This window comes from Aythya marila (assembly GCF_965140915.1).
Source record: "Aythya marila genome assembly, chromosome: 2".
Classification (NCBI taxonomy): domain Eukaryota; kingdom Metazoa; phylum Chordata; class Aves; order Anseriformes; family Anatidae; genus Aythya; species Aythya marila.
The window spans coordinates 43,940,775-43,967,972 of NC_139043.1; the positions used below are offsets into that span (position 1 = coordinate 43,940,775).

General features: G+C 36.7%; 1 protein-coding gene across 1 annotated transcript in view; it reads right to left on the reverse strand.

Moving 5' to 3' along the window:
- Positions 1-4,804: 4,804 nt before the first annotated feature.
- TOPAZ1 (testis and ovary specific TOPAZ 1) overlaps positions 4,805-27,198 on the reverse strand; it is a gene marked incomplete at both ends in the record, with an annotated part of 35,363 nt that continues 12,969 nt past the window's right edge. Inside the window, 15 exons of the mRNA XM_082755345.1 lie at positions 4,805-5,018; positions 6,737-6,920; positions 7,193-7,396; positions 8,251-8,415; positions 8,944-9,109; positions 12,439-12,539; positions 14,080-14,254; positions 15,533-15,599; positions 17,087-17,202; positions 17,452-17,544; positions 17,751-17,902; positions 18,845-18,908; positions 23,490-23,627; positions 24,148-24,218; positions 26,540-26,652. Of these exons, the coding sequence (XP_082611471.1) occupies positions 4,805-5,018; positions 6,737-6,920; positions 7,193-7,396; positions 8,251-8,415; positions 8,944-9,109; positions 12,439-12,539; positions 14,080-14,254; positions 15,533-15,599; positions 17,087-17,202; positions 17,452-17,544; positions 17,751-17,902; positions 18,845-18,908; positions 23,490-23,627; positions 24,148-24,218; positions 26,540-26,652 (2,023 nt within the window). The remainder of the gene's footprint in view (positions 5,019-6,736; positions 6,921-7,192; positions 7,397-8,250; positions 8,416-8,943; positions 9,110-12,438; positions 12,540-14,079; positions 14,255-15,532; positions 15,600-17,086; positions 17,203-17,451; positions 17,545-17,750; positions 17,903-18,844; positions 18,909-23,489; positions 23,628-24,147; positions 24,219-26,539; positions 26,653-27,198) is intronic.

Sequence of the window (27,198 nt, forward strand, 5' to 3'; positions counted from 1 at the left end):
CATGTGCAGCGTGTCCCCAGCTCTTCCCTTTCCCGTTGGAGGAATAGCCCTGAAACAAGAAACGTGCTCTCCCAAAGCACACGTAGGAGTTATCAAAGTTCTCACGTGCACCTCCAGTTTCCTTCATTCTGCAGAAAGACAATACCAAGTGGGCAGAGAATCAGCCACGAGCTCTGCAGTCACCAGAGGAAAAGCAAAAAGCTTCTGCAACTCCCAACAGCAAACACGTTTATACACCTATTTCGCTTCCAAGGTACTTCATGCTGCTACAGAGACATTCAACCCCAGAACAAAAACATCTACGGCTGATGAGTATAAGAACAAAAAGAGATTAACTATTACGGACTGTCACTATTCGCATACACTCTTGCATTTCTGGGCAGAAAAAGCTAAAAAGAGGGCTGACAAGGTTTAGGAACTACGTGTAGTTCAGTGAAGGTTTAAATCAAGTTAACACTCGCACAACCCTTGGGGGATTTGCATAATTTTCATAATGTGCAGCATGTTTTTGCCTCCTGATAGAAGCCATCCGTTATGTAAGCAAATTGGTTGCATAATTATGCAGATGGGAAAATAATTTTAATTGATTCAACAGAAAAGTGTGCTGTTCATTTGTTCTTTTCACCTGGGATTTCTTTTTACTCTGTGAGGAAAAAAATAAATTGGGAGAGATAATCAGGAGGTGATGCTGCCAGATACCAGCTCCATTGCACGGGGTACCTGTTTTCTAACAGATCCAGGACAACAATCTCCTCCCACCCTTCTGAACACAGGAAGGAAATTCCTCCTTCTTAGCCAAAAGCTCTCACCATTTATTGTTTATGAATATTGTCACAATAGTCTGTGCAAGTAGTACTGTGACTTTATCTGGTATCATTCTCCTTTATAGGTTGGGCTTACCTGTCATTCTGCACGGTTCCTCCCACTGGCTCAGCAGGAATGGCCTTCAGGTGTGAATGTATTTCAGCAGAAAGGCCAGAAGTCCATAAAAACAAATGGGTAATCTACACCTTCAAATAATTTCTATAAAGTGGCACACACATTTCTGAATGGAAAGGTTGCTTTACAACAAAGTGTAAACATCTAAACATCTGAAAGAGTAGGTATTTTGACTACTTCTTGACCCCTAACAGAAGGAAACATAAGCATCACAATGTGAGAATTGTGAGAATTCAAGTTGTGTTTTTGCAGTGGAAAATTCCACTAACCTTGCATATTCCAAAGTGATTGTGGAGGCGTAACAGTGGCATAACAGTGGGGAGAGAGTATGTTAAGCAGATAAGGGGACAGTAGAAGGTCCCACTGTCCCCAGATGAAGGAAAATAGCTAAGAAAAACAAGATGAGCAGTGCAAAATCAGTAAAAACAAAAAATCACAAGCCCTCTAGTCACAAGAAAAGAAAGAGGAAAAAAAAAGAAGGAGAAATAAATTGTTTCTCACAATAAAGTTGCTAGGAACAGCTACAGAGCCCTTTTCTCCTTGCTCCTTTATTTCTTTCCTCATCCTCAGTCTGCAGGGAAGTCAAGAAGTGGTATCAGTTTCTCCAGTCCCATTACACCCCAAAGCACAGAAGCTCTGAGGCCAACAACATCACTAGTAGCTTTTGGTACTAGATGTGATACCGGTCATTTTAGAGGAGATGCAGAAGGGTTAAGACTGAAAAACGTAGACCTGAGATTTGCCACGAGACAAAGACACAAGACACATCCAGAGAAATGTGAAAGGACAAAAACGTGAACCAGCAATCGCTCTTAATGTGGCCATATTTTCCTAAGCTGAGTAGTATGGCACTAAGATTTTGGTAATTAAATGCTTGATTGCTACACCAGAGACGTTTCATTTTACTCTCTCCCCCCATGTGCGAAGTCTCACTAGCATCCCATTAGGATTCCTCAGCGAGCTGAGCGCAGCACACAGGCCGTTCCCCCAGATCCTCCACTCGAGCCTGCAGTTAAAACTGGAAGCTGGCCATGTCCACAGCTGGGAGCTTCAGCCCAATTTATTCATGAGCATTTGCTACATTATGTGCTATGGCATGGTGAAAAAATGCATAATCGGACTGATTTCACACATTCTTAACCTCCTCACACAGTATATCGTACTTGAGATCCTTGTAGTAGTTACTAGATATTAAAGTCTCTGCGTCACTGGCCTATGCTTTTGCATACCTATGAATATTAATTATAGAGATCTGAATGGAATTAAATATTTTAATGACTGATTCACAGGTGTTTTGGGTATTTCACATAAAGAATAAAACCCAACATTTATTAACATCTTAAAAATTCCTCCAGAACGATACCTCCCTTTACTACGTTATAAAACACCGTAAAACTATCAAGCTTCTATCTCCAGCTTCTCACCTCCATCCAAGAGGTGGGTTAAAAACTCTCAAAACTATCAACACTTTCAAATAAAATCGTTGCAAGTCTTCCAAACTACATTATTCTGTTTTAGTTACAAGAAACTGTCCATACCTAATAAAAGTCATCTTTCCAAGAGCATACCTTGTAATCAGCGAAAATTTAAGATTTCCATAAAGAGCAAGGGCATTTCTCATACATCAGTAACTAACAGCATACTGAATTAGAATAGCTTTGTCTAGATTTAGCTACTGAGTGCAGCATACGATTATTATTAATAGCGATATGGTTTAGTGGAGGACTTGTTAGTGTTAGGTCAGAGGTGGGACTTGATGATCTTGAGGTCTCTTCCAACCTACACAATTCTGTGATTCTGTGATTTTTTTTGAAGCACTGTCTCTGTCTGCAAACACCTAACTATACCTTTTGTCTCCTGTATGAGGAAAAAAAGAAAAGCTATCAAATGAGTTGCTTATCTCTAGCAGAGAAATTCTTTCAGCTATTAAGAAACAGGAACTTGTATAAGGGGAAAAGCAAAAAGAGAAATATTTTCCAGCGGTGGCTAACTGCAAAAATGCATCTTCTCTGTTGTCCTTAACTTTAATCTTTGAAATATTTCTCCATCTTTTCAGGAGCATTTCCATTCCACAATGAAGTTTTCCTCACTTGCTACGTCCTTTTAGCACGTGGAATTTCTGTCACCAAAAGGGTACTAAGAACGCTGATCAAGAAACCTTTCTGCAATTTTGATACACAACAAAATGACCAGATTTATGCAGTGTTTCAAACACCCAAAAAGTAGGGAAGTGTAAGATATAAGACTTAAAGTAAAACTATTTAAATTGCCTCCTGGTTTATCATGGTGATAGGGAGAAACAGTTGGATCCTGATGCACCCACCGGTTTTAACAGAACTTCTTAGCAGTGATGCGGGGAGGCTGCTTTGCCTGTTAATATAAAATATGACTGAGATTGCATCACATCAGCTGAAGATGGTACTCAGGGTCTGGAGCCAAAACATTGCACAAACTTTCCACAGTTCCAAGCTAACCTGGAAAGTCGATGGCTAATCTCTGAAGAATAAATCAACATTTGGATTTTTTTTTTTTTTTTTTCTGGGGCTGATCTAAGCAAAAATTCAAGGTTACTTATATTGGAAAAATAATGCTGTCTCTAGAACATCCCAAACTTTGAAGCCGTAAGGATTACTAAGAGAATTTTGTCCTCCTGCATCTCTCAAACACAGTATTAGCCACATCTGGTACTGCTTACAGAAATGTGGGATTTAGCTGAAGTTCAGATAGCTTCCGACTAATTCCAAGGAAGATTAAGCTACAAAGGCTCTTACAAGACGTAATTAGCAAAAATGACTTAGTTTCTTACTGTTGACTACATTGCCAGTTTTAATTTGTTGAAGTCTCCAAAATTGCTCTTGCCTGTAATGCTGGAGTGGCTGGCAGAACGTCAGTTCAGATTTCTCATCTGAAACCTCATATCCATCATATCCAGCACTCAGCTACTAGGGAACAAAGCAGCAGAACGCTACTGGATTTGCCTAAGTGGGTAGCCTTGCAAATGGGAGAGCCATCTCAGAGAACACCGAGTGGTAGAACCCAAACTCTGTCAGAACTAGTGCCAATTGTATATCAAGGACACGGATTTTAAAGAAATGCCATCTGATCGTTACTACTGAAGCTGCTAGTTTTTATGAGGAAAGCAGGTGAGATCCCGACAGAAGAATGATAAGCTGCAAAAACGTAAGAGCTTCTATCCCTGTATTTTTCTGTACAGGTGGGACAGTGATCTCTGAGGTCATCAGACTTGAATCTTTCTTCCTCCAGTAGCAATTCCAAGACAGACTGGATGAGCAGTGGTATCAGATGGAAGAATTCCTGAAGAAATAGGAATGCTACAAGCAGCTTGCTACAAGCCTCCAGCTCATCGTACAGTTGGCAGAAACTTAAAAATGGTAAAGTCAATTATCAGATGCGAAGGCAGAAAACACTTCTCTCTAAGAGCACCATCAAGGGAGAGAGAAAGTTTTCCTTTTCAGTGAAAATGCACAGATACACAAATGGGAAGCCATATACAAGCTGTTATCTAGACACAGCTAAACCTTCAGCTGTGAGCGACTTGTATAGAATCTCAGTTCTGTGAAGGAAAGGTATCCTAAGTCAGGCACGTCTCATGTGGGAAATGATTTTGAAGGTGTTTTATTCTGCTTTTTACTGTGTGTAAAATGCTCTTTTTGTCCTACTATCTGCATTATCATCGATAATAAGTACATAAAAATACAACTTGAGTTTTGAAGCCCTGCTCTAAGTCAGTAAGGCTGAACACAGTGGCAAATACCTTTAGTAATTTTTATTAGTTTTAACAATGATCGCTTAAACCACTGAACCCCCTCCCCCAAAGTCTTTATTTTTATTTATTAATTAATGACTACTGAAACAGCCAGACCTTTCCAGCCCATTTCATATTCTCCTGAAGCCACTTTAGAGCAGATGTATGCTCCAAGCTGTAAACTTCTTCCATATTAACATTCACTGTCGTACGCTTAAGAAAAAGCTTTGGATCAGACACATGAGCAGCCAGGCTAAGTCTCTCCATTCCTGCTTGATAGTCACTGTTATTCTGAACTGTCTGGTCTTCACATCTGTAAGTGAATTTTCACAAATACAAAATTATGCAACGTGCAGGCCCTCCCTCTGCCATTTGCCTCATGGTTTATACTGGCAACAAGATCACAAAAACATTAAACTAATGCCTTGCATTCACTTATGATAGATGTTAACTTCTAGACAAATTTTAGCTGATTATTTTGAAGAATTTAATAAGTTAGACTTTAGAATTTAAGAAGTTAAATTTAATAAGTTAGAATTTAATAAGTTAGACATCTTTTTAACATATTTTGCAGTACTGAAACGTAATAGGATTTAATGCCAGTGCAAAGCAGGTCTGCAATATTCACATTTCATGAAGAAATGCTCTAGTCTGGGCTGGCAAATTCAGTAAAGGAATGTAAACCATTTTATGAATTGGATATTCCAAGAATTTATATAACATGCTTGAATCCAAAAGGATTACTCATGCTTGGCATGTAATCACTTTTGGAATAAGGATGTGCCTAAGTGACATGCCTATGTTTTTGCAAGAGCAGAATTTACTCTTTAAGCAGACAAGCAGAGGTATGACAGCATACTAGCAAAACTGTCATCTAGTATAGGCTGCAACCTCTACATCAACAAATATTCATAAAAAATAAATCCCTCTATGAAGTTTAATTTCCTTGGGTGTCAAATTAGCTGAAGAATATATCCCAAGCATAATCAGAAAAATTCTTCTGGTGACAAAAATTCTCTAAATGATACTGTTGTTCTGGCCAGCACTGTTTTCCTAATAATCTGATCATACTTAAAAAACTGAGTGCGATTTGTCTTTTCTGCTGCATGTAACATATATGTTTCTTATTTTACAGGACATGATTATTTTGACCTGAAGTAACCACTGTTCCAAAGATAAATTTAACATTCCCTTAAAAGATAGCACAAAAACTTAAAGAAAACAAATTGTGTGTCTTTAAAGGTAAGATTTTCAAAAAAGACAGGGTAAAAAAAAAACACACAACAACAACAAAAAAAACAACCACCATCTAATTTATCCAAAAAAGCCCACAAAATTAAGAAATGTATTTCTCAGGATGGGTAGAGCTGAAAGAAGACACAGCACTCAAGTTTGAGATGCCCTCATTCATCCTTCTTAACAAATGCAGCTTTGCTATGCAGTTTCACATCTTGATTCTGAGCCAAACACTCCCAGAGAAAATAGGGTCTTGAAAAATAAATTACAGGCATAATCCAGTGACAGTGGTTGGTGGTTTATGGACAAGAGGGAGAAGCAATGAAACAAATTTTTATCTTGCAGTTACTCAGTCTCACAGGAAGGGAAAAAAATCACACTTAATACCAAGATACTCCCTAGAGAGAGAATCAAATAAAATGGTTCCAAGCACTTGCCAAAGAACAGCCAAAAAAGTTGCATTTGCTTTATGAAAGGAGTTAACATTTTGACTGTGCCTTTCTCCTCCGATGCTTAACCACAACCCAAGACTCTATAGTGAACTTATCCTGTTTTTGAAAATACAGAAGTACACATTCAGCTAGGGAACAGAGGCCAGTATCACCCAGGAACACATGCTACACATGAAAAAATAAAACCAGAAACATTTACTGTTACATCATCAGTTTGTACAAAAAGGATTAAAAACAAGTTTTTAAACAATTCTCTTTCCTAACCAATAGAAAATAAACTCTCTCATTAATTACATGTTTAGACTGATAAGTACAATAAATAAGGTACATGTCTGACACAAACCTTTTCAGTATTATTTGAAGAGACTGAGTAGTAGCCCCTGGACTTTGAATATCGCTGGCATTTGAAACGAGGAATAATTCAATGGCCAACAGCATCTCAATCTCAGACACGTAAAAAGGAATTGGCAAGATTTTGTGATGTAAATTTCCCTCTAGTGGTGGGTAGCAACCCAGTGACAAAGCAGCTGTGAGTAAATGCAGAAACATAAGAAATTAAGATTACCAATACTGAACATGGATCTGTTTTCTTCATGCCCCGTAATAGCCACTGATTCATATTCCCAACTGTCACTATATCCCAATAAGTATTTTGGTTACAAATAAATTCCTGACACTGACAAAGAAAGTGCTCGTCTTACAAGGAAGAGCCATTTCTCTCACCCTTTTCTCCCTAAAACTCTGTGCTGCTAATGATATCCAAAGAAAATCTTGGAAGGATTTTTAAAAAGCAACTTACTTTTGTAGTAGGTTCTAGCTTTACTCCACAAACAACTTCTTCCCAAACCTGTGATTAATCCCCTCAGTAAAAAAAAATCAACAGCTATATTTTTTGAAAGCATGAAGTCTACTGCAGAAGATGAGACCCCAAGGTTCTTGCTCTCAAAACAGGCTTTTATCAGCAGGTTAAAAATGCAGCCATACTGAGAAACATCAACAGTATCTGAAATGAAAAGAAGAATGTTTACTACTCAGTTCAAATCAAATCAAAGCCTACTTGCAGAATCGCTTCTCAATTTTGGGGACCAGCTCCAAGATCAGGCTTTTTGCTTCTAGGAGCAAGATGGCACAAGGTTGAAATGATTTATTCATCAAAATTCCTTCCATACAGTTATACTCATTTCATTTACATTGTGAGAGAGGAAGTATTAACGTTCAAGTAATGATTTGCTCTGAAAACCAAGAGGATCAGATAAAAATACATTCACTTGCCTAAGTCTAGAAATAAAATCCTCACTTGATCTCTCAAAATTTGCACCAATAAAAAAACATTTTGGTCTCTGAAGATCTGCTTCTACTCTAGATGGTCTTCCACACTAAGGCAATGCCTAAAAGCACACACTGATAATAGGACTGAGACGTCCAGACAGGAGTCAGCTGAGGCTTCCTTGGAGCCTAAGTAACTACCCATCTCAAGCTGAAGTACACATCGGAACTGTCAGATAAATTGAGCCCAAAAGAGCACTCGATTCAATGTATAAAAGTCTAGGATGGCTTGCTCAGTTTTCTATCCTATTGTACAGGCTGTGTATGCTCTTTAAAAATTTAGTGGATCTTCCTTGTGGGCCTGTGTAACTGAACTAACTGGAGAACAGGACAGGCAGACAAACTGTGTGTGAGTGCACATCTGTGAGACAAAAGCTGCAGAGTTCACTGACACTACCCTCTTTGGAAAAGAATGAGCCTGTATAAATCCATCTTCTTCAAGAAATGTGACAAGGAAAACAAAGAAAAAAAAACAGTACAGAAAAATCTGTTACGTTTTTAGCTCTTAACACAGTACCTCTCCTTACTTACCAGTACTATTTTGGAAACCTGGTAAATTCTGCAGAACTTCCAGTGCCTGCCTGTATAAACTCTGCCTCATGTAGTTGTGCACTAGTGAATATAACAGATTATGCCGATTGAGGATGTCCTCTTCATCACAGGGCCACTGTGGTGTATTTGTGGTCCATTCTGACTCTGCAGCAAAGAATGGCATAGTGTCACTTCTATGAACTAAAACTGCTGGATGTTGTGACTTCTGGCCTTTAAGGGTATGCTGTAAACTGTAGCAGAAAACAAACTTCAAAACTTATCCTAAAATGCAGTTTTTAATAACTTCTTCCTTATCACTAATACTTCTCAGATGGATTCTCAGAGCCCTTTAATTTTAAATAATCCCTTTTATTAAATATCACAATAGTAAAATGAACTGTCAGGGGCATATCTAACTATATCTGTATACAGATATGTATGTATTTATTTAATAATATAAAACAAACATGAATAGAACATTTTAGATCCTCCATGTTACTTTATAGAACACCTCCTATTCTTGTTTACACACTTCTGAGTTTCTTCTTTCAGTAGGTCAGAATTCCAAAAAGCCAACAACTATGTGTTATTTTAATTTACAGACCAACTTGTAACTTGTAGCTGAAAGCTTTCACCAAATGGGGCAGTTCAAATTTGAACGTCAAAACTCTGTTCTTTGTAAGCCAAGCTTACCTCTCAATACCCATGTCGCTCCATCCAAACTTCCAGTTTTAAGAAAAATTTCTGCAGCATTATTAACAATTTGGCATCTTGATGCTAAGTTCTCTGCACCCATAAGTCCTTTCAAGACTGTAAAATTTATCTGTAGCTCATGCAGTTTATCCAAAACCTTCCTTCCCTAGCACAAGAGTGAGAAAGGAAACAGGGAAGGTCTGAGAACGCAATGACATTAATACCTACACATTATACAGCACATTTAATTTGGTGACTAAGTTTTGTACACATCAGTTTAGTGACATTATCCAAACTAGGGGGGAGCGAGAAAAGGATCGCATAGTAAAAATTCTAACAAACAATAGCAGATTTTTTTTCTTTGTGATTCTGTAGACAAAACAAAACAGTTGTTGTTCAACAGCTCCCAGCATACTATTCTTTTTAGCATGTTTACAGTATATGTTCCCAGACAGTATTTTAATATGCTTTGTAATTTATTTGCATTTGCTTGCTTTAGCATATTAATATTTTCACTCTTTTGATTCTGTTCAGCCCTGTATAACTTATGTAATTCCAAGAATATCGTATAAGGACTTTTCTTTTTGCAGTAGAGACATAATAGTTAACCTGAAATAATTCATCCAGCATAAGCCAAACAGAACAGATAATTCTACCCAGCAGGATAAAAAAAAAAAAGGAAGAAGTTGTGCCCATCTGACCAACAGTAAAACAACCAACAACTTTATCATCATATACCAAGTTGAGTTTTAGTCTGGTTTCCTAGAAAAGGTTCCTGTCAAGCTTCTTTTTCTTCCGCTTTTTGGCTGGCTTTCTCAGTCACAGATAAAAGAAAGGTAGCAGCCTCAAAGATAATAAAGATGTGACCAACCTAAAAAAGCGCTGATGAAGCTGAAAAGGGATACTAAATTAATGTCCCCAGCAAGGCAAAGACAGGCAGGGTTTAGCACGTTAGAGGGAAAGGGAGGTTTAGAAAAACAGAGATGTTGACAGAAAATGAAACATACTTATTAGGAAGCTAGCTTTCTGAAAATGCCTTGTGTGTATGCATGTAAGTACCGTGAGCTGGCATATGCCCCAAATTGGAGACTTTTAGATACCTACAGGAATCTGCAATGGTTATCTCAACATAACCTGTAGAAGAATACAAACGAAATGGTTGCAGTTATCATCTATGGTTAGATCACATCCTTCATCCTGTCTTATTTTCTGGACCACTTTTTTGAAGAAGCAAGACAGGGCATCAGGAAGATAGCCCATAATCTCAGGATTATGGACTTATTTCATAGCTACAATGGAGCAAAGCTGGTTGGAAAGAAGTAGTAATGACAGTTCTAGTACATCCCTGAAGCAGAGATCCATTTGGAGGTTGTCAGTTCTGATAAGAATCACTCAGAGCACCACCTCATTCACACTCCAGTATGGTCATCACAGGTTGTCTGTGAGGCTATTTGAGGATCTCGGAGAGCAGTCTATTGAGAGAGGGATTTGACACCCTGTCAAAGGAGTGATGATCTTTTGCTCTACACATATTAAAAAAAAAAAGTAGTAACATAAGAACTGCCTGCTCTTAGTAACCTCTATCATACAAGAGAAACAATACTCGTGCTTTTGGCACCTTGTGCCTCTGATGTCAGGAAATGAAGATGAACTTCCTGGGAATATGAGATCGCGGAACCAAGTATCAAGATTTCCCTCACAGGAGATCTTGGAAAATAGCTCACTATGAAGGTATTTCCCTGCAAACACTGAATATATGCTGCCTCTGCTGAAGACAACAGCCAGAAAACAAACCAAACTAAGCTCTTAAATGAGAAACAAGAGCACTGAACACTTCTCAATGGCAAGAATTTAGACCACCTCAACAGAATCCAGGAATCTCCCAATGATTCTACAAGTGAGTTCTGTGGAACAAAAACACTTTAAAAATTCTAGTGCAGTATTAAAAATCTGCTACTGCAAAGAATTCTTTCTTCCCTTTACTCTCAAAACAGTGTCACACTTGATCAGGACCTGTTAGAGATCCTTCTTCTCAACAAACTGATGCTGCAAAACTTCTGATTCATCAAAATGGGGGTACAGTGTCTAAACCAAGAACCTTTATCAGCAATCCCCTGGGACTTGGGGTGGCCCTGGAAACAGACAGCAGCGCATGAGTTTCATGTAATAGAATCCTTCATGGTCATGCCCTATAGGCAGTAGTTCAAAAGACATTTTATCTCCTTAATGCAAACTAGAAAGGGATCCCCAAGAATAAAAAGACAAAAGGGGACAGGCAGAGTTTGCTTTTGTTCATGAAAATACATCCTTGAAATCACGTATAGGATGAGAAGTGTCCCAGTACAGAGTAATTATTACTTGTAAGGATCAGCCCTAATGACAGAAAGGCGAGTTCAGAATACAATCACTGACCAAAATACATCCCAGAAGCACTGGTGCTTCAAATTCTCCCTTCCATGATGAAAAGGAAGAATTTAACATCAGAGCAGAGCTTGCTGCAGTGAACTTATGGTCAATTAGTGAATGAGTCCTAAGGAGTGGAAAACATCTGGTGAAAGGTCTAGTCTGAACACTGGCTCATTGTAATATTGGACAGCAGGAAAGGACTGTAAAGGGTATTTCTTGGTGAGGTCCAACTCTTTGAGAGATTCATGCAACTCATAAATCCAAATCTGGCAAGATGTGTGAAATGAAAAAGAACCCGAGAGTCAACAGAAGAAAAGCACTTTCAGTTGCGTTCTGGGGAATGAGCACTACGAAGTGCAGCAGGAGGAGCCCTGCTATGCCTCTCTTCTGTCTTCTCGACCTTAGCCGTTCTATCTCAGGTCAGGCTCAGAAGAATCAGTGCAGGAAATATTTATTGAGTTGGGTGGTCTTGGAATACAGCAGTATTACCAAATGGAAGAAAATGGCATTTGTGGGAAACCATCACCAGCTTGGTCCAGAACCTCAGGAAGCCCGGTCTCTTAGCCCTGATTCATCCCTAGCTCAGAAAAGGCAAAGCGGACCCTGAACAATCAAGTTTCTAGGTTGCAAGACAAAGTTATGACAGACTTGACCAGACAGAAACATGCTCATTTACGTGCTTTTGTCTTGAACCATGCTGCATTCTTCTACCAAGCAGTACAAATACCTTGTACATCTATCACTACAAGGAAAACAACTTCTACAGTCTGTGTATATTTTGCTCATTTAAAAGCTGTAATTACATAATGTATGAAAAATAAAAAGTGTATTCATTCTCACAAGCAACTCCCTCCACTCTAACCAACAAAGCAAGCAAGAAGAAATCCCCACACATGCAAGGCTCAGAAGACTACTGCCCAGAAAGGCACAATGAAACGCTTTGATCCAGCTGGACAATTAAGAAGCATTAAGAAGATTGTGGGGAGGCAGGTGGCACATCCACATACTCAACTAGAGAAACAGTTTGGCACCAAGTAAGGTAAAGACAAATTCTTTTTCTTCCAAACAGGTTACTATAGCGCAGCGTACCTTTCTCCACTGTAGCACTTTGCGATAAGAATTCATCATGCTAATCCCAGTCCTTCCAATGAAAACCCTGTCTGCTTCATTACATGTCGGGTTTGTTATTACTAGAAAGAAAAAATGTGTATTATTTTTCTTTTCACATGTAAATGCTGTTTCAAAGAACTTGATCACAGATCACAGAACTTACACTTGAAAAATGACAGTCATTGTGAAATATTAAATACATTTTCCGAAATACTTGGCATTAAATGGAATTATTTCCTAAGTCTGACAATAACAGTAGTTTATTCAGACATTATTTTCTCTAGTTTATCCATAAGATGCTTGGACAAGTCATGGCATAACTTAGTAACACCATAACTTAGCAACATCATTACTTGTAAAGTAAGCTCTCAATCTGGCACTATAGAACTGGGTAATTGCAATTTTTTTCACGCCATATTATTTAACTACTTTGGAAGCATTGTTGGTACTATAGGACAATGGTTTCCAGTGTGGGATGGTACACAAACAATTCTTCCCACACAGGTGCGGGAAAGTATTTTTTGTGCCATTGATAAATTAAATAAAAAATTTAAAATAGTGTTTATTTCATCCTTTTTTAAATTTCTGTTTTGATGTATGTTTTATAATGCACATAATAAAACATACAGTGCAGTACTGCATGTATATAATTTATAAATAAATACACATAAATTGGGGGTAAGTGTTCACAAATTTGTTACTGATAGGGTGTCTATCAGTTTGGAGACCACTGCTCTACAGAAGACAGACCAAGTTTCAAGCCCCATCAAAGCCTTTTGTCCGTGTCATAAATGGAAGCTGTTTTATACTCTGAAAGTCTGTAATCAGAAAGGTCGTGTCACGTAACTGAAATAAATATTCATCAGGTTTTAGTAGTTAATACAGGTTGAAAAAGATCTGAGTCATCCCTAATACAAAGCTGTAATATCCCACTGACACTTACTTCACTGAGCCTCCGTCTTCTACAATCTTATTAGGAGGAAGGATGCAGATAAGTAAATGAAGAGGCATAGAGAGGAAAGTAGAAAGAAAACCTGCCAGAAATATTAAAGAACTAGGTGTTTTGAGGACCCTGCCCTTGCAAAAATTCTTGGTTCTTCAGGAGACTGAGAAATTCTGAAAGTCCAAATTGCTAAAAACCAAAGAAACCAAGCTAACCAACCAAATGATACATACCTGATGTAACCCTGTCCAATATGTTTTTGAATGTACAAGTACATGCAGCCGTATTTATAGCTCTGAAGTTTATTTATGCTATGAAGAGTGTTGCACTTCAGACAATAATTAAACATGCTCGCCTTTGTCCTGAGAACAGGACATTCTTCCTTAAAGACCAAGAGTTTTGGTTTCTCTTCATAATCTGACAGAGCTCAAGTGTGCTTTTTTCAGAGCAAGTAGCTCTTTCAGTGTAAGCACCACAGGTTTCACTTCTACCAGAAAATGATATCTGTTGATAATTTAATCTGACTGTATTTGTGCCTAAAGAAATTCTGAATGCTGTATTAGATAAAAGTAACTGATGTGAAGAAAACAGTCAGTACACGATTTTATTTTTGACCTCATAAAAACCCTACCAAGAATAGGATGAGCAATAAAGCAGTTTCTCCATCTTAATTTTACCTGCATCAGCAAAATCGCAAAAAGGAACTCCTGGTCTGTCTTTCTCAGAATCTCTTGTTAGTATTTCAGTAATACATAAAGACAATTTCTGAAGATCATCAAAATGTTCACATCCAGTTCTTGCGTTAACATACAAAGTTCCCATCTTACTCCAATCGTTTTTTTCCTTGCAATGCTATGAAGAAGACGAGTGACAAATATAAGCAAGCTTGCTTCCAGAACACCACAGAAAATATACTGAAATTCTAGAGATAATCCTGAGACAGACTTAAAGCAGAAAACAATGCAGCTAATATATACCCTGTGTCGTGTGACATTACTGAATGTATTCTGATTTATGACATTTTACTTTAACAGAGTATCACCCATTTCTTAAAGGAACAGATCTGAGAGTCTAGAGAAGTTAATCTGCAGAGATTATAACCAAATACAGACATTTCTAATGACATGACAATTAAACCTCAATGTTTTATATTCTTCTCTCTCAACACTTTTATTTTTATAACATATTACATATTTTTATAATATATATCATAAAAAATTTGTTAGCATCACCAAACCTGTTTTCTTTCATCAAGGATTAAGTTAACTTGAACCCTCCTATCACTGCAGGCTAGGACTAATCAATGTCTCCTCATGAGACATTCAGTACTCTGGTGCAACTTTTCTGAGAGGTTTAGAGCTCAGGCTACATTTCTGTACTGTAATCTAGCACAGGCTGCATATGCACATGCACGTAGAATAGTTAAATTTAAACCACGTGCGTCAGGATTCTACTGATAACAGCATAGGGCTGTGCTGCAGGGTCTGCAGGTACGCCAATCGAGATGAGGTATGTGACACACAAATGCCAACAAGGAATTACAGAGGTTTTCAGGAACTGACTGGACAAAATTGTGACCAGTCCTGGTCACAGTCCAGGTTCTTGCCTTCTTAAATTTAGGTTTCAGGATCTGTGCAATGAGTCTAATAATATGTAAACTATACTATAGTTGTTCATAAAAAGTAATTTGTCCCTCAGGGTGAAAAATGCAGTAGCCTATTAAAGAAGTTATGCTGTAGTATTTTCTTATTCTTCAAAATAACCTGCATTTCACAATTATGCCTTTTTATATAAGGTATTGATTCTGCTGAAGTATTAAGTAATTTTTGGTGAGGAATGATACATCATTACCAATTAAAAGCACAACAAAAAATGCTGACAATTCTAAGATTTTTGAAGTAGATGCAAAACTAGGATAAAAGCTACAAGTATGTAAATTAAAACAAGTACAGACATCACAGAAAAGCCAGGCAGTTTTTCCCCGCATGTTCATCTTTCCCCAAAACTGTTTTACATAGAAATGTATTATCATCACATTAATTTAAAATGATGTAAAAATTGCTATTTTATGTAGGTTTAAAAAAGTCGTGGTTTACACATTCCAAAAGGCTTGAAAAATGCACACTGTACCTGAATTTCAGCCATTATCAAATTGAAGTCAAAGAGCCAGCTGCTTTTAAAATGTCTTTCCTGATATCTTCGGGGGAAAAAAATATTAAAACTTAATTTTAACACACCCTATTGAACTAAGCTATGAACTAGCAGGTGATCAACAAAACTGATCGAAAACTGATGTAATTTTTTATTTGATTTACTACATATAATATGCAAAATGGACACTGAAAACAGACATTCATGATCATGCCAAAGGGAGTCAGTACATACGTTATGCAAATAACTGAAAAGCAGTATTTTCAACAGGTAATATTCCCTTCTCTTGGTATAAATGTAACTGAACAGGCAGGAATAAGACTTACAATACATTAAGTAAATGCAGACCTCACTGTACATGTGTCTGACAAAAAGGTTAAAAAAAAAAAAAAAAAGTTAATTACATGAATCAAAGTGTAATTCAGCTTCAAATACCTCAGAATGTAATGGTTTGTTCTGATGCTGCCACTGGAATAGTGAATCCACCTACCCAGTGTGATGCTATCACGTAGATACACTTCACCTACACATGAACGAGCTAGCACATGTAGTTGAAGCGGTAAAGCTGCTCAGACTTCCCAGATACAAACTCTTTCTCAGTTTGTGCTGTAAACACAATACATACTGAGGCAACTTGGAAAGGGTCATTCCTTTGTGGAACGTGATTCCTGATCTGAAAAGTGAAATCATCTCTAACACAGGTGGTAAACTGCACGTATAAAACACTCAAATCCATAGTTGAAAGGTATTGTATGGGAAAAGTATGAAAAGCAGCAAACAATTTCTGGAGTGCTTTTCCTTGAAACAGTGATGGCTTGGTTTTACAAAGTAGATGCCTGGTGCATGTTTGGTTTCCTTTAAGAATCCTATCTTCCTTTATGAACCACAAATTTAGTTTCTCAACTTGTGCGTGCATATATGATGCAGAAAATTTAAACAAAAAAAACTCGGGCAAGAGATGGGGAACATCAACAGTTTTGGAAGAGGTTTGGGCTCTGATTTCACATTTTGTCCAGCATAAACTAGTGGTACTAAAAAAAAATCACCCTCCTTGACACTTGTCTTGTGGAGGCACATATGTTTAAGATGCACAGTAAATGAAACTAGAAGACTACTTCAGATTATAACTAACAATTTTACTGCCTACATGATTTTTATTGCAGAAGTGCTGCTTGCTTATGCTGGCCTAAAATATGCATTAAATAATTACATTTCTAATTTGACTGCACTTGTACAAATTTCTCCAAATAGTTGGGAACAGCAACCCATCAAACTGTACTATGACAATATTCAAAAGGCTAATCAGAACGGCAGCCTGAACCTAAGGTTTAAGTAATGATCCTTGATCTTTGAAGCATGGCAAATTGACAGCATTTGAAAATACAATTAGACACAATATGGTTGTATTTTCCTCCAAACTCCTAAATTTATACTTTCTAGTCACCTTTTACGTTTTTACATAAATTTATGAAATAGAACCTGAAAAAGGAACTAGACAGATATAATTATAGAAATAGCTTCTTAAAGGCATACCTGGATTTTATATTCAAAACAACATTTATTTCCTGGCTGGAAACTTGCAGTTGTTGAAGGAGTTTAGTAATGTAATTAAAATGTTCAAACTCAAGAAACATACCAGCGTCAATGAGCTGTAATATCAAACAGGGGGAAGAAAAGTAAGCATGCAAGAATTGTCATCGTGTATATCCACAGGCAAGCATCAGTGAAATACACGTCACATCGAATCTCAGTCAAAAACCCATATCAAACATTCAGCTAGCCACAATTTAACTTTTACAAAATACCATTGAAAAAATATTTAAGAACTACCTTGCATTTTAAAACAGGCAAGCTATTTTCAGAAATTCCTTTAAATAGTAGTACAATCAAACTCATACCTTACGAAAGGTACTGATTAATGTAGGCACAGCATTTCTTATATTCAAAGAAGCCACGTGCTCGAAAACTTTCAGCAGAACATCCACAGCCGGCTATAATTTAGACAAAAAAAGCACAATTAGTTTTATGACTTTGTTCAACTAGAAAGGTTTGAGTTTTTAAAATAGGAGCTTACATTTTTTTTTCTTCAAGAATTAAGTACCGAAGTAAAAACAAACTTATTACTACAAATGGTATTGCCCCCCAAAACTGAGAAACTATGGATCAAAAATGTTCAAAATATTTCAAGGTGACCTACCAGTGTATTAATCTGTACAGCTACCCGCAGTATCTGAAACACTTCTTGCAACAAACAGTTCTTGAGCAAACAAATGAGAAGATCGTTCAGCACTTGAAAAGCAAAATCTTCACCAGGAGTAACTTCTCTGTAATACCTGACAAATATTTGGACTGAAAAAGCAATTAAAATAATTTCACTTTGGGGGCATTGATGCTTTCTAGACAGGTTATTACCTTAAATTTTAAAAGCAGTGTAACAACTCTTAATTATCCAGAATATTATGGCACTGGGATATGGGGAAAAATAGGTAAAAGGAAAGTTTGAATGCAACATTAACATTACTAAACCAAGACTGACTGTTCTGAAATACCTCGTATCATTGAGCTGAGCTGAAGGTTTCAGGAAAGCTTGGCTAGTTTAGTGCAGCACAAGAATGCACAAAAAACAGGTTAGATGTGGTAGCACATGTGTTACCTGCATTTCAGTACTCAGTATTTCAGTAAGGCAACGTTACTACACAGGGTGCAACAGGATCCCCTGTTCGTACTGTACTACATCCTAGTAAGCTTTCAAAAACGTAGGTAAAAAGAGAATGACTGTCCAGACTAAAATTTAGCCCTTTATGACTCAACTCATAGGCTCCCATGGATTTATATCAACTCTGGTCTCTAAAATGTGTTGATTTTAATTGTCTGCATATATAGCAGTGTGAAAGGACTAAATTAAAGCTGTTTGGATGCTGTAACAGCACTTCCTTTAAAGAGCTTAATTCTAAAGTTTTTGGATATGTAGTATTTAGTCAGTATTCAGTAATCAGTATTTAGTTCAAAACTGCCTTAACAAAATCTTGGTCCTGTTAAACCTTTCCTCTTACCCCAATATCTATTCTAAAGTCTAGATCATTTTCTAGGGAAGTAAGATTTTTAACAACCTCCTGAGATAACTGACTATCTAAACACACATCCTCAATGGGAAACTGATATATGAAAAGCACATGGATTCCTACTAAATAAGAACTTTATTCATTGTTGGAAGTCATCTATTTTTCTCCAAAGTCTACTTGTTTTAAATAAGCTAAATATCAGATATAGATAAAAAGATACTTATCATACCTGCACGTTTTAGAAGACCTGATTCGTTGATACTAATGTATGTCTTAAGTATTGCCATGCAAATCTAGAGAAAGAGAAAAAAAAAAGTAAAACATTACCTCAGTTTATGCCAAACAAACTACCCACAAACATGAGTTGTATAAGGAAACAATCTTTACATTGCTTCTATTTGACCCATACGTACCAACATAAGCTATAAGAAGGTAATTGGGTCTGAAGGCAAAGGCAGCATCAAAGGACAGTAAATCAAATAGAAAATAACATACATGAAATGTTTGGGAGAGGAGCTGCTGGAATCACAGCTGTATGCACGTGTGTGTACACTTGTAGCAAATGAAAAAAGGATTTTGAAAATACTTGGAATTAGTAAAAGTGTGGCACACTAAATAAACAGAACAGCAAAGAGGTGAAAGTGAAAACATGATAAAAATTACACAAATGCACCAAGTAGTAAGTCATAAAATCATCGAGAACTGAAGTTGCTAACACTAAGACAAAAACGTTTCAGCAATCAATGTCTTAAGCTGCTTTAAAAATACATTCACCTCAGCTTTGTGATACACATTCTGCTATAGCTCTGCAGATGAAAAGTAAAAACTATGCAGATTAAATCTTAAAATTCCAAGCTAGGAAAAAAAAGAACAACACAAAAACAAGAACCTTTCGCATCCCCTTTGTCACTTCTGAAAAATTTACAGTCTCTCTGCAAAACGATTTAAAATGGGTCTTACATCTAATACTATTTTGTGAAATAACAAACAATGAAGGGACACAATCCCCCCCCGACTGTAGATGTGTTATTGCAGAATTGAATTGGGTTTATTTTTAAACGAAACTTCACGATTAGACAGGATCCACTCACTGAGTCTGTTACAGCGAATGAATTACCATGAAAGCACTGGCTTGTGGCCAAGACATCTTTCTTTAAAGACTATTAACCTTTTCAGATCCCCAAGGCAAACAACACTAAAATTGTACATTTAAATACACCGACTATAAAGGTTATTATTTTTATTTCCAAACAGCATCACACTGTTGTTGAACTGTGGCCTAAGCCACCCCTTGTGGAAAATCACGTCGAATGTTTGATCTTTGCTATGTGTGTGCTGTCACTCTTGCAAGGGGTTAACTCTTTTAATCCAAATCCAAAATCCCAGGTGGCTGAGGGCATTTCCAAAACAAACTTTAGCACATGCTTACAGTATGTAAATTAGTTTGCTTTCTTTAGGAATCTGTTTTCCTCCTCCTTTGGACTGACTGCCAAAAAAAGCCAAGATTGCATCTGGAGCTCTGACTGTTCCAACTATTAGTGAAATTGCTTGGAAAATCCAGTTGTAGTAGGATTTAATCATGGGACGTGTTATACTACATGCATAAAAGGAGTGAACTGTGTGCTTCAGTTACAGCTTCTAGGAGGCTTCAGTTGATTTAATTGTTTAAATTTAAAGTTAAAACTGAATCTATAAACCACGTAAACTGTGAGAATCTCTAACCTTTGAGTTAATCGTAATAGATTTCAAATGAAGGTGCATGAAACTAGGAAGAGACAAAAACACACTAAAAAAAAGCAGCACAGATCACACTGTTCTGTCACCCACCAGCTGATTCCAGAAATCACTTGGTATGACAATTTAATAAGAAATGTAACAAAATGGCCACTTATATTCTAAAAGCAGCTGGCTGCCCAGTCAAACAGTTTTACTATAGTAACACAGAGGTGCTTAAATTACAAGAACAATCACCAAAATTCATGAAATCTTTCAGCATCTCTCCGTGTGCGCTCTGATGTTTATTAAGAGGGAAAACTTCATGCTGCAGCCCTTTATGCAGTGAGATCAAAACCAGGATCGTTTTTACAAGAGGTTCTTTTCTCACAGGATACTAGCACCTGTAAGATGCACATTTCATACTACATGTGGCTGAAGCTGACCACCACAAAATTATCTGTTGTCCTCTGTATCTTGGTGACACAAATCCTCAGTCAGCACAGGGGACTAGAAGATACATACAGCAAAAAATCTCAACGTTCAAATTAAGGTATCTCATCAGGATGTGACATGCATCTGTTGTCCTTGGAGGCAAATGCTTAATCCCTTTTTTTGCAACCAAAGGGAATAAAATTTAAGAAGGAAGTTCAAGCTACTTACATATAGTCAAATAAGTCAAAAAGAAGGATGCTGGGCACCTTTTTTCCCCCAAATAACAGTTTTTTTTCTTTCAGTAAGTGGTAGCAAAGAATACATCTGCAGAACAAGACACCTGATACAAGAGGAGATACTTCCACATACTAATAAGTCATTATTTTAATCAACTGGTTTTGCATTTCTGCATAAAAACCACCCCTAACTGATGACAATACTGCCACTCCAATCACACCAAACCAGCACTATTGACTAACTATTTTTGCCATTTTAATTTAAACGTCAAAAGCATTCCTTTTTACTAACAAAATTTTAAATTGGAGTGAGATGCTCTTGGACAAACACAGAACCTTTTATTTTTTTATTTTGAAGACAGCAACCCCATTTAGCTTTCTGAAAATGCCTGCAACTCCTGATGCTGTTAGAGCTGCAGAGACACTGATGGTCCAGAGAGACGTATGAAAACCTCAGCAAAAGAATATCATCATTCAGTGCCGAACGATGCTCCAAAACCCTTTAGATTTATCAGACATCTGAATCAATAAATTATTTAGTTTTGTATGACCTTTTAAATATTAAGTGATTGGGATTTTTCAGCCTTATTTCCTGTAACTGCTGAATGGACAGGATGAGCCAAGCTGTAAACTCTCTGATAGACAGCTATTCTTGGAAGGCTAACTGATGTCTAAACCTAGTTAAAACCATGACCTTATCTCTGGGGAGTATTAAAACAGTCTTAATAGTCTTGTTTACTTTGCCTAATATAAAAGAGATTTCACTGTGTGAAACTACAGTCAACTTTCTTTAAATAAATAAAACTGGTAACTTGCAGAAGGTGCTGAGCACAAGACTATGCTGATTTTCAAAACAAACAATGTTTTCATGAATTAGATCACTGCTTTGCTGTGTGACTAATCACAACTGTGAAGAGTATTAAATCGCAGTGGGTTAGGCCATCAGGCATCAACACATTACCTGATGAAAATGAAGGAAGCTCCATTATGGGGAAAGATAATTCTCTTCAAAAATTCTGCTAACAATCATCATTGGAAACTTAATACTGAACAAGTGGACTGCTGGTCTGCTTAACAGTTCCTGAAGAGATTTATTTTTGCCCTAAAACTGAGCAGATGACTTCTTTGTTGCTGCTGTACCTGTCTTCCATTTATGTACTTTGGTGCCACCATGAGGTGTACAGCCTATTATCATTTTACAATGTTCAAAAAAAAAAAAAAAAAAAAAAGCAAAAACAAAACAAAATGAAAATATGCTTCCAGACTACCACCAAAGTTAGGCTACGTTAGGTGGGCAGAACTGTACTTGTGCTGGGGTGCTACACCATAAATAAAATCATATGGAAAGGATTTTAATAGCTTAGCACAAAAATTATCGTTTTGCAATGTGTATAGGTAAAAAGAAGCTTTACAAACCATGGTAATTCACACAAACTAGCTGGAAATCACTGATATTCACTACAGCCTGCCAAAAACATTTCACAACTGAGGCAAAAGGAAAACATACCATAAAGAATTATTTTCAAATGATCTTAGTATTTTTAAGCTGTCATATAAACTTTCAAAGAGGTTGCAGAACATCAGAAAAAAAGGCAGCTTTTTTCAAAACATAAAAAGGAAGGAAACAACATCAAGAAAACACCAAATTACAGGGACTTATTTTTAAAGTTCTGACACAGTACATTTATTTATTAATTTAATATTTTTAATATTATTTGCCTCTATCAGGTTTGATTAAAAACACACATCAAATTATTTTTACATGCTTATTTTGTAATTTCTTACTTAAGGTGAAAAACACTAATGATAAAATTCTAACTCGTAACAAATTATCTTGTATGACCTGATGAGGACAAGTTTAGGCATTTGTCTTTGTTGTTTTAATGTTTTATTTCCTACTAAGTGACTTACATAACCGCCAAAGTCTCAGCTAATGCCAAAATCTTATTACATGACAGCACAATGAGCTTGCCTTGCACAGTTCTTGGAAGTAGAATTTTTTTGTTAGGGGGTTTGAAAACACATTTACTTTGCTCGCCACCAGCAAAGTAATATTGCCTGCAAATACGGGAATTTCTGCTCCATTGGAGGAGATCACAGCATCTTTAAATAGACATGCACCTGCTCCACAAAACTTGCAGAAAGTTATATATCATATATGGCTTCTGAGTTTAAGAACTTATACAAAGTTTGTGTTTGCTTACGGGGCTCTGATGCTTGGCATGGAAATGTCTCAGAACCTTCCCATTCTACCAGTCCTCATTGGTATGGCCTAATTCTTGCTCTTTTGTTGATGTCTGCACTCAAAAAGTCTGCAAGTTCACAATTCTAGCATATTTTTAAATGAACTTCAAAAGATGAACATCTTTTGATCCATCAGTCTCTGACATTTACTCTCTCTCAATATATAAATGAACACAGGAGATGTTGTTTGGCTTAAAAAAGTGTTCACATTTACAATCTGCTTCTTTCTTCAATAAATCTCTTTACCTTTTCATGTCTTTGTTCAGGAACGTGCCGAAACCAACATTTTGCCCTTTCACAGCCACGCAAACTCATGAAATAATATCTGCAATATTTACGGGGCAAATCAATCATCTCCAGGATCTGCTGGACTGAATGAGAAGCCTAGAAATAAAATTAAAACAAGCAGAAAAAAAAACAACAAATATTTTTGAAAGCATGCGTTTGTTTGTTTTTGTTTTTGTTTTGTTTAAAGAATGTCAAAATATCAAAGTATTAGAAGAAGAAAGATGAAAAACTACTGCACTGCATGGCTCTGGATAACAAGATGATAATTCTGGGCGGGTCAGATTCCTTTACCCTTTTCAGTGCCCAGCATAATGGATAATGCAGTTTCTCCTAAACATATGAAACTTTGCTTTTCTCTTCTACAAAAACAGTAAAACAAAAAGCCTTTTTCATTTTTGTTTAAGCTGGAAACAGAAATCAGCAAATCTCTAGTGTGAACAAATCACTGGTTTTGCTCTCAGAAATTGTATTTACTCATTTTTAACGTTTTTAGAGGAGTAGAAACATAAATCTAACAGGTTTGTAATTTCTTACTGGACCTGTGGAGAATTGTCTCGATATCCCTAATAAATTTAGTGCCGAAGTATCTGAAATCACTACAGATTCTGCAACTCACTTTTGCATTTCTGTCTGTCATCCATGGCTCAGAATCTCCATTGTTTTGCAATGGCAGTGAAAGGTCTTTTCCTGAAAATGTACAATCTAAAAATTAGGATGAAGACAATAAATGGATCATGTAATAAAGTGAACCATACTGAAACCATTCTCATTTATCTTATTTTTCCTTATATTTAGAAATCTGTCAAGTCATGGCAATGATTAATGAAAATTTGATTAATACAATTTAAAACCAGTAATGGAACTTGTACTTTTCTTAGTTATCCTAAAACTGAGACTTTAACCAAACTTCAAGAGTAAGGACCTAATTGCAAGCATTCACAATTAAACTTCACAACGTTATGCAAAGTTTCTTATCTAACTTACAGAGATGAGAAAAGAAATGGAATGAAAATATCCAGAAGTTTTAATTTTAAAAGGAAAAAAAAAAAAAAGACTTTACCAGTAATCTTTGCACTGCCACATCACTAACAAAAAGTTTAAACTATCTTTCTGAAATGAAATAAAACCTTTCATAAGTTGTATGTTTCAAGCAGTGCAATATCAAGCTCAAGCCCAATGGAAGTTATTGGTTTCTTAAACATGAAACTTGGGTTTAGATCTTTAATTACTGCCGATAATGGAGATTTCTTTTTCTGAAGAATGAATAATGTTAATAGAGGATAAGAGTTCAATTTCTTAAACTTCACATATAAAGAGAAGTAAAAGCTTTTGAATGCCTTGCTTTCTACGGTGCCCATCTGGCATCTTGAAAGAACTGGGTATTCAAAAGGCAGGGTGCTTAGTGCTTTCTGAAAAACTACAGTTTAAATAAAGAATATCCAATAAAGAGGCACGTTCTAGTAGAGATTTGCACTAGGCTCTTCATTGGTATGTCATTCTAAGCAGATAGGGCCATCACAGGATGGGAAGTAGAAATGGATCAATTAAACATGCAAATGTTAAGTACTGTCATGGCTGCACGATTCTGTGCAGAGATGATGGGGAATTCAGTAAATTTAGGAAGGGACAGATTTAGTGACAGAAACAAGACTGAGAAAACAGCCAGCAGCTGCAGAAAAATGCCACGGTGAACTTCAGCTCAGAAGTCTTTCCTCTAGATTCTTGCTGTCCCCACAGCCTAGAGTTTCTGGCCAGGTCCTTTCAACAACAGTTTGTACTCTCCCTGCTACCGTATGCCAAGTTCATAGGGGAGCAGGCAGTAGGAAGTGAAACAGCTTGATCCTGCCTGCACTTTTCTGGGGGAGAAAAGGGCTGTTTTACTCTTTCCCAGCACTGAAGCTCTTGCTTTGGTAACCATTTCAACTGATACCAAGGAAGGTTTACAAGAACTCTTCAGAATATGAGTACACTTTTAAGGCCAAAAACATAAGCAATTTTAAACCACTGTAGTCTGGAGACATATTTCACAGCTGCTTTTTATAGCATTTATGTTTCTTGCACTTCCTAAACATACTGTTAAGTGATGTGATGATAAAATTGTTCTACAAACTCTGACTGGCAGTGTAATCTGAAATTAAGCAAGAACGTCTGCCACTGATCTCAATTCAGAAAATCCGCATTTATAAACATCCACATTAACCAATCATTCTAAAAACATCAATTCCCAAAACAGCTGTTGCAAAGGAACAGAATGCCTATCTATCCATAAGTAATCAAGTCCTGGTTTTTCTCTATCTCGTCTGCCAAATAAAACTATGCATTTATGTAAGGCTAAACATCAGAGTTCTCATGTGCAGGGAAAAAGATACAGAAACTATGAGTATGGTTCCATTACATTATGATTTCTCTGGTAGCAGAAACCCTTCAGCGGTACCTGTCCCAGTTGTGAAATATACCAGGTCAAAATGAGGTGCTGCTTATTAAATCTAGATCATTTCCTTGATGCACTTTAGCAAATGCTTCAGAAATGTTTGAGTTGGCATACACAAGAAATTTCTGATCTTCGGCAAGGTGGGCAAATTCCTTTGCCAAGCATTGCTGACAGATAACAATCAATCAAGAAAACCTGTTGTCACATTCTCCGACCACAAATAAAGAAAAATAAGTTATTTGCTAAAAACACAAGCTGTCAAAATACTAAGAATACAGACATTATTGTACCAGTAAAGTATTTGAGAACTATAAATAACAAGATAAAATGACTGATATTTCATCCAACCTAATAGGAATCTGCTAAAAAATCCAAAACAAGAATCAAGAAAACAAACCTAAACAAACAAAACCCTAACCTTTTACATGAGCGTGTTTATTTTTGCTTCCATGTATAAAAATAAAACAAATTTCGGCCAATGACTTCTGAAATTGGAGAAAATCCTTATGACTTTATAGGCAGATAACACGACTGCAAAAATTAATTCTGGAGGGTTCACTAATACAGCATACGATACCATTCTTCCTGGGTTTCAGCACTGTACTTTCATTGAGGACATCTATTTTCGGGTCATGCAATGGAGATCTTGAGAGCAGCTCACAGTTCATAAGGTCTGTGTATTTACAGTCACTGTTAAGTGTTAAAAAACAAACGTTTGGTTAGCCAAATTAAACACGCGCTTCTCTCATATATTAAACACCTATAAAGACGGATTAAGTATTTAAAAGATGAGAATTTCTGCAAAAATTAAAGCAAGGCTTAAAAACTCACTGTATATTTAAATGGCTAGCAGTCCCAACAACTTTATTAAGGGGGTATTATATTAAATCCCCTTTTACCAGATCTTCCCTTCAGTTAAGAATCTAGGTTCAGCATGAACAACATTTCAGCACACTTGCTGTTTGGAGAAAGCAATAGTCTTGCTATCCCCTATGAGAGGCATGTTCTAGCTATTTATTACTTCTTATAGCAAGGATAATACAAACCTTTTTGAAACTTCACACTGTTTTTAATACAGTCTGAAGCAAAAGTGTTAATGCAGAGAAGAATAAATTCCATAGAATAAGACCAAATTCATTAATATCAATCTTCACTTTTATTCCAGTCAATATATTGCATTAGTCCTCAGAGGAAAAAAAAAATATAAAAAAATCTGTGGATCTCATCGCCCAGAAT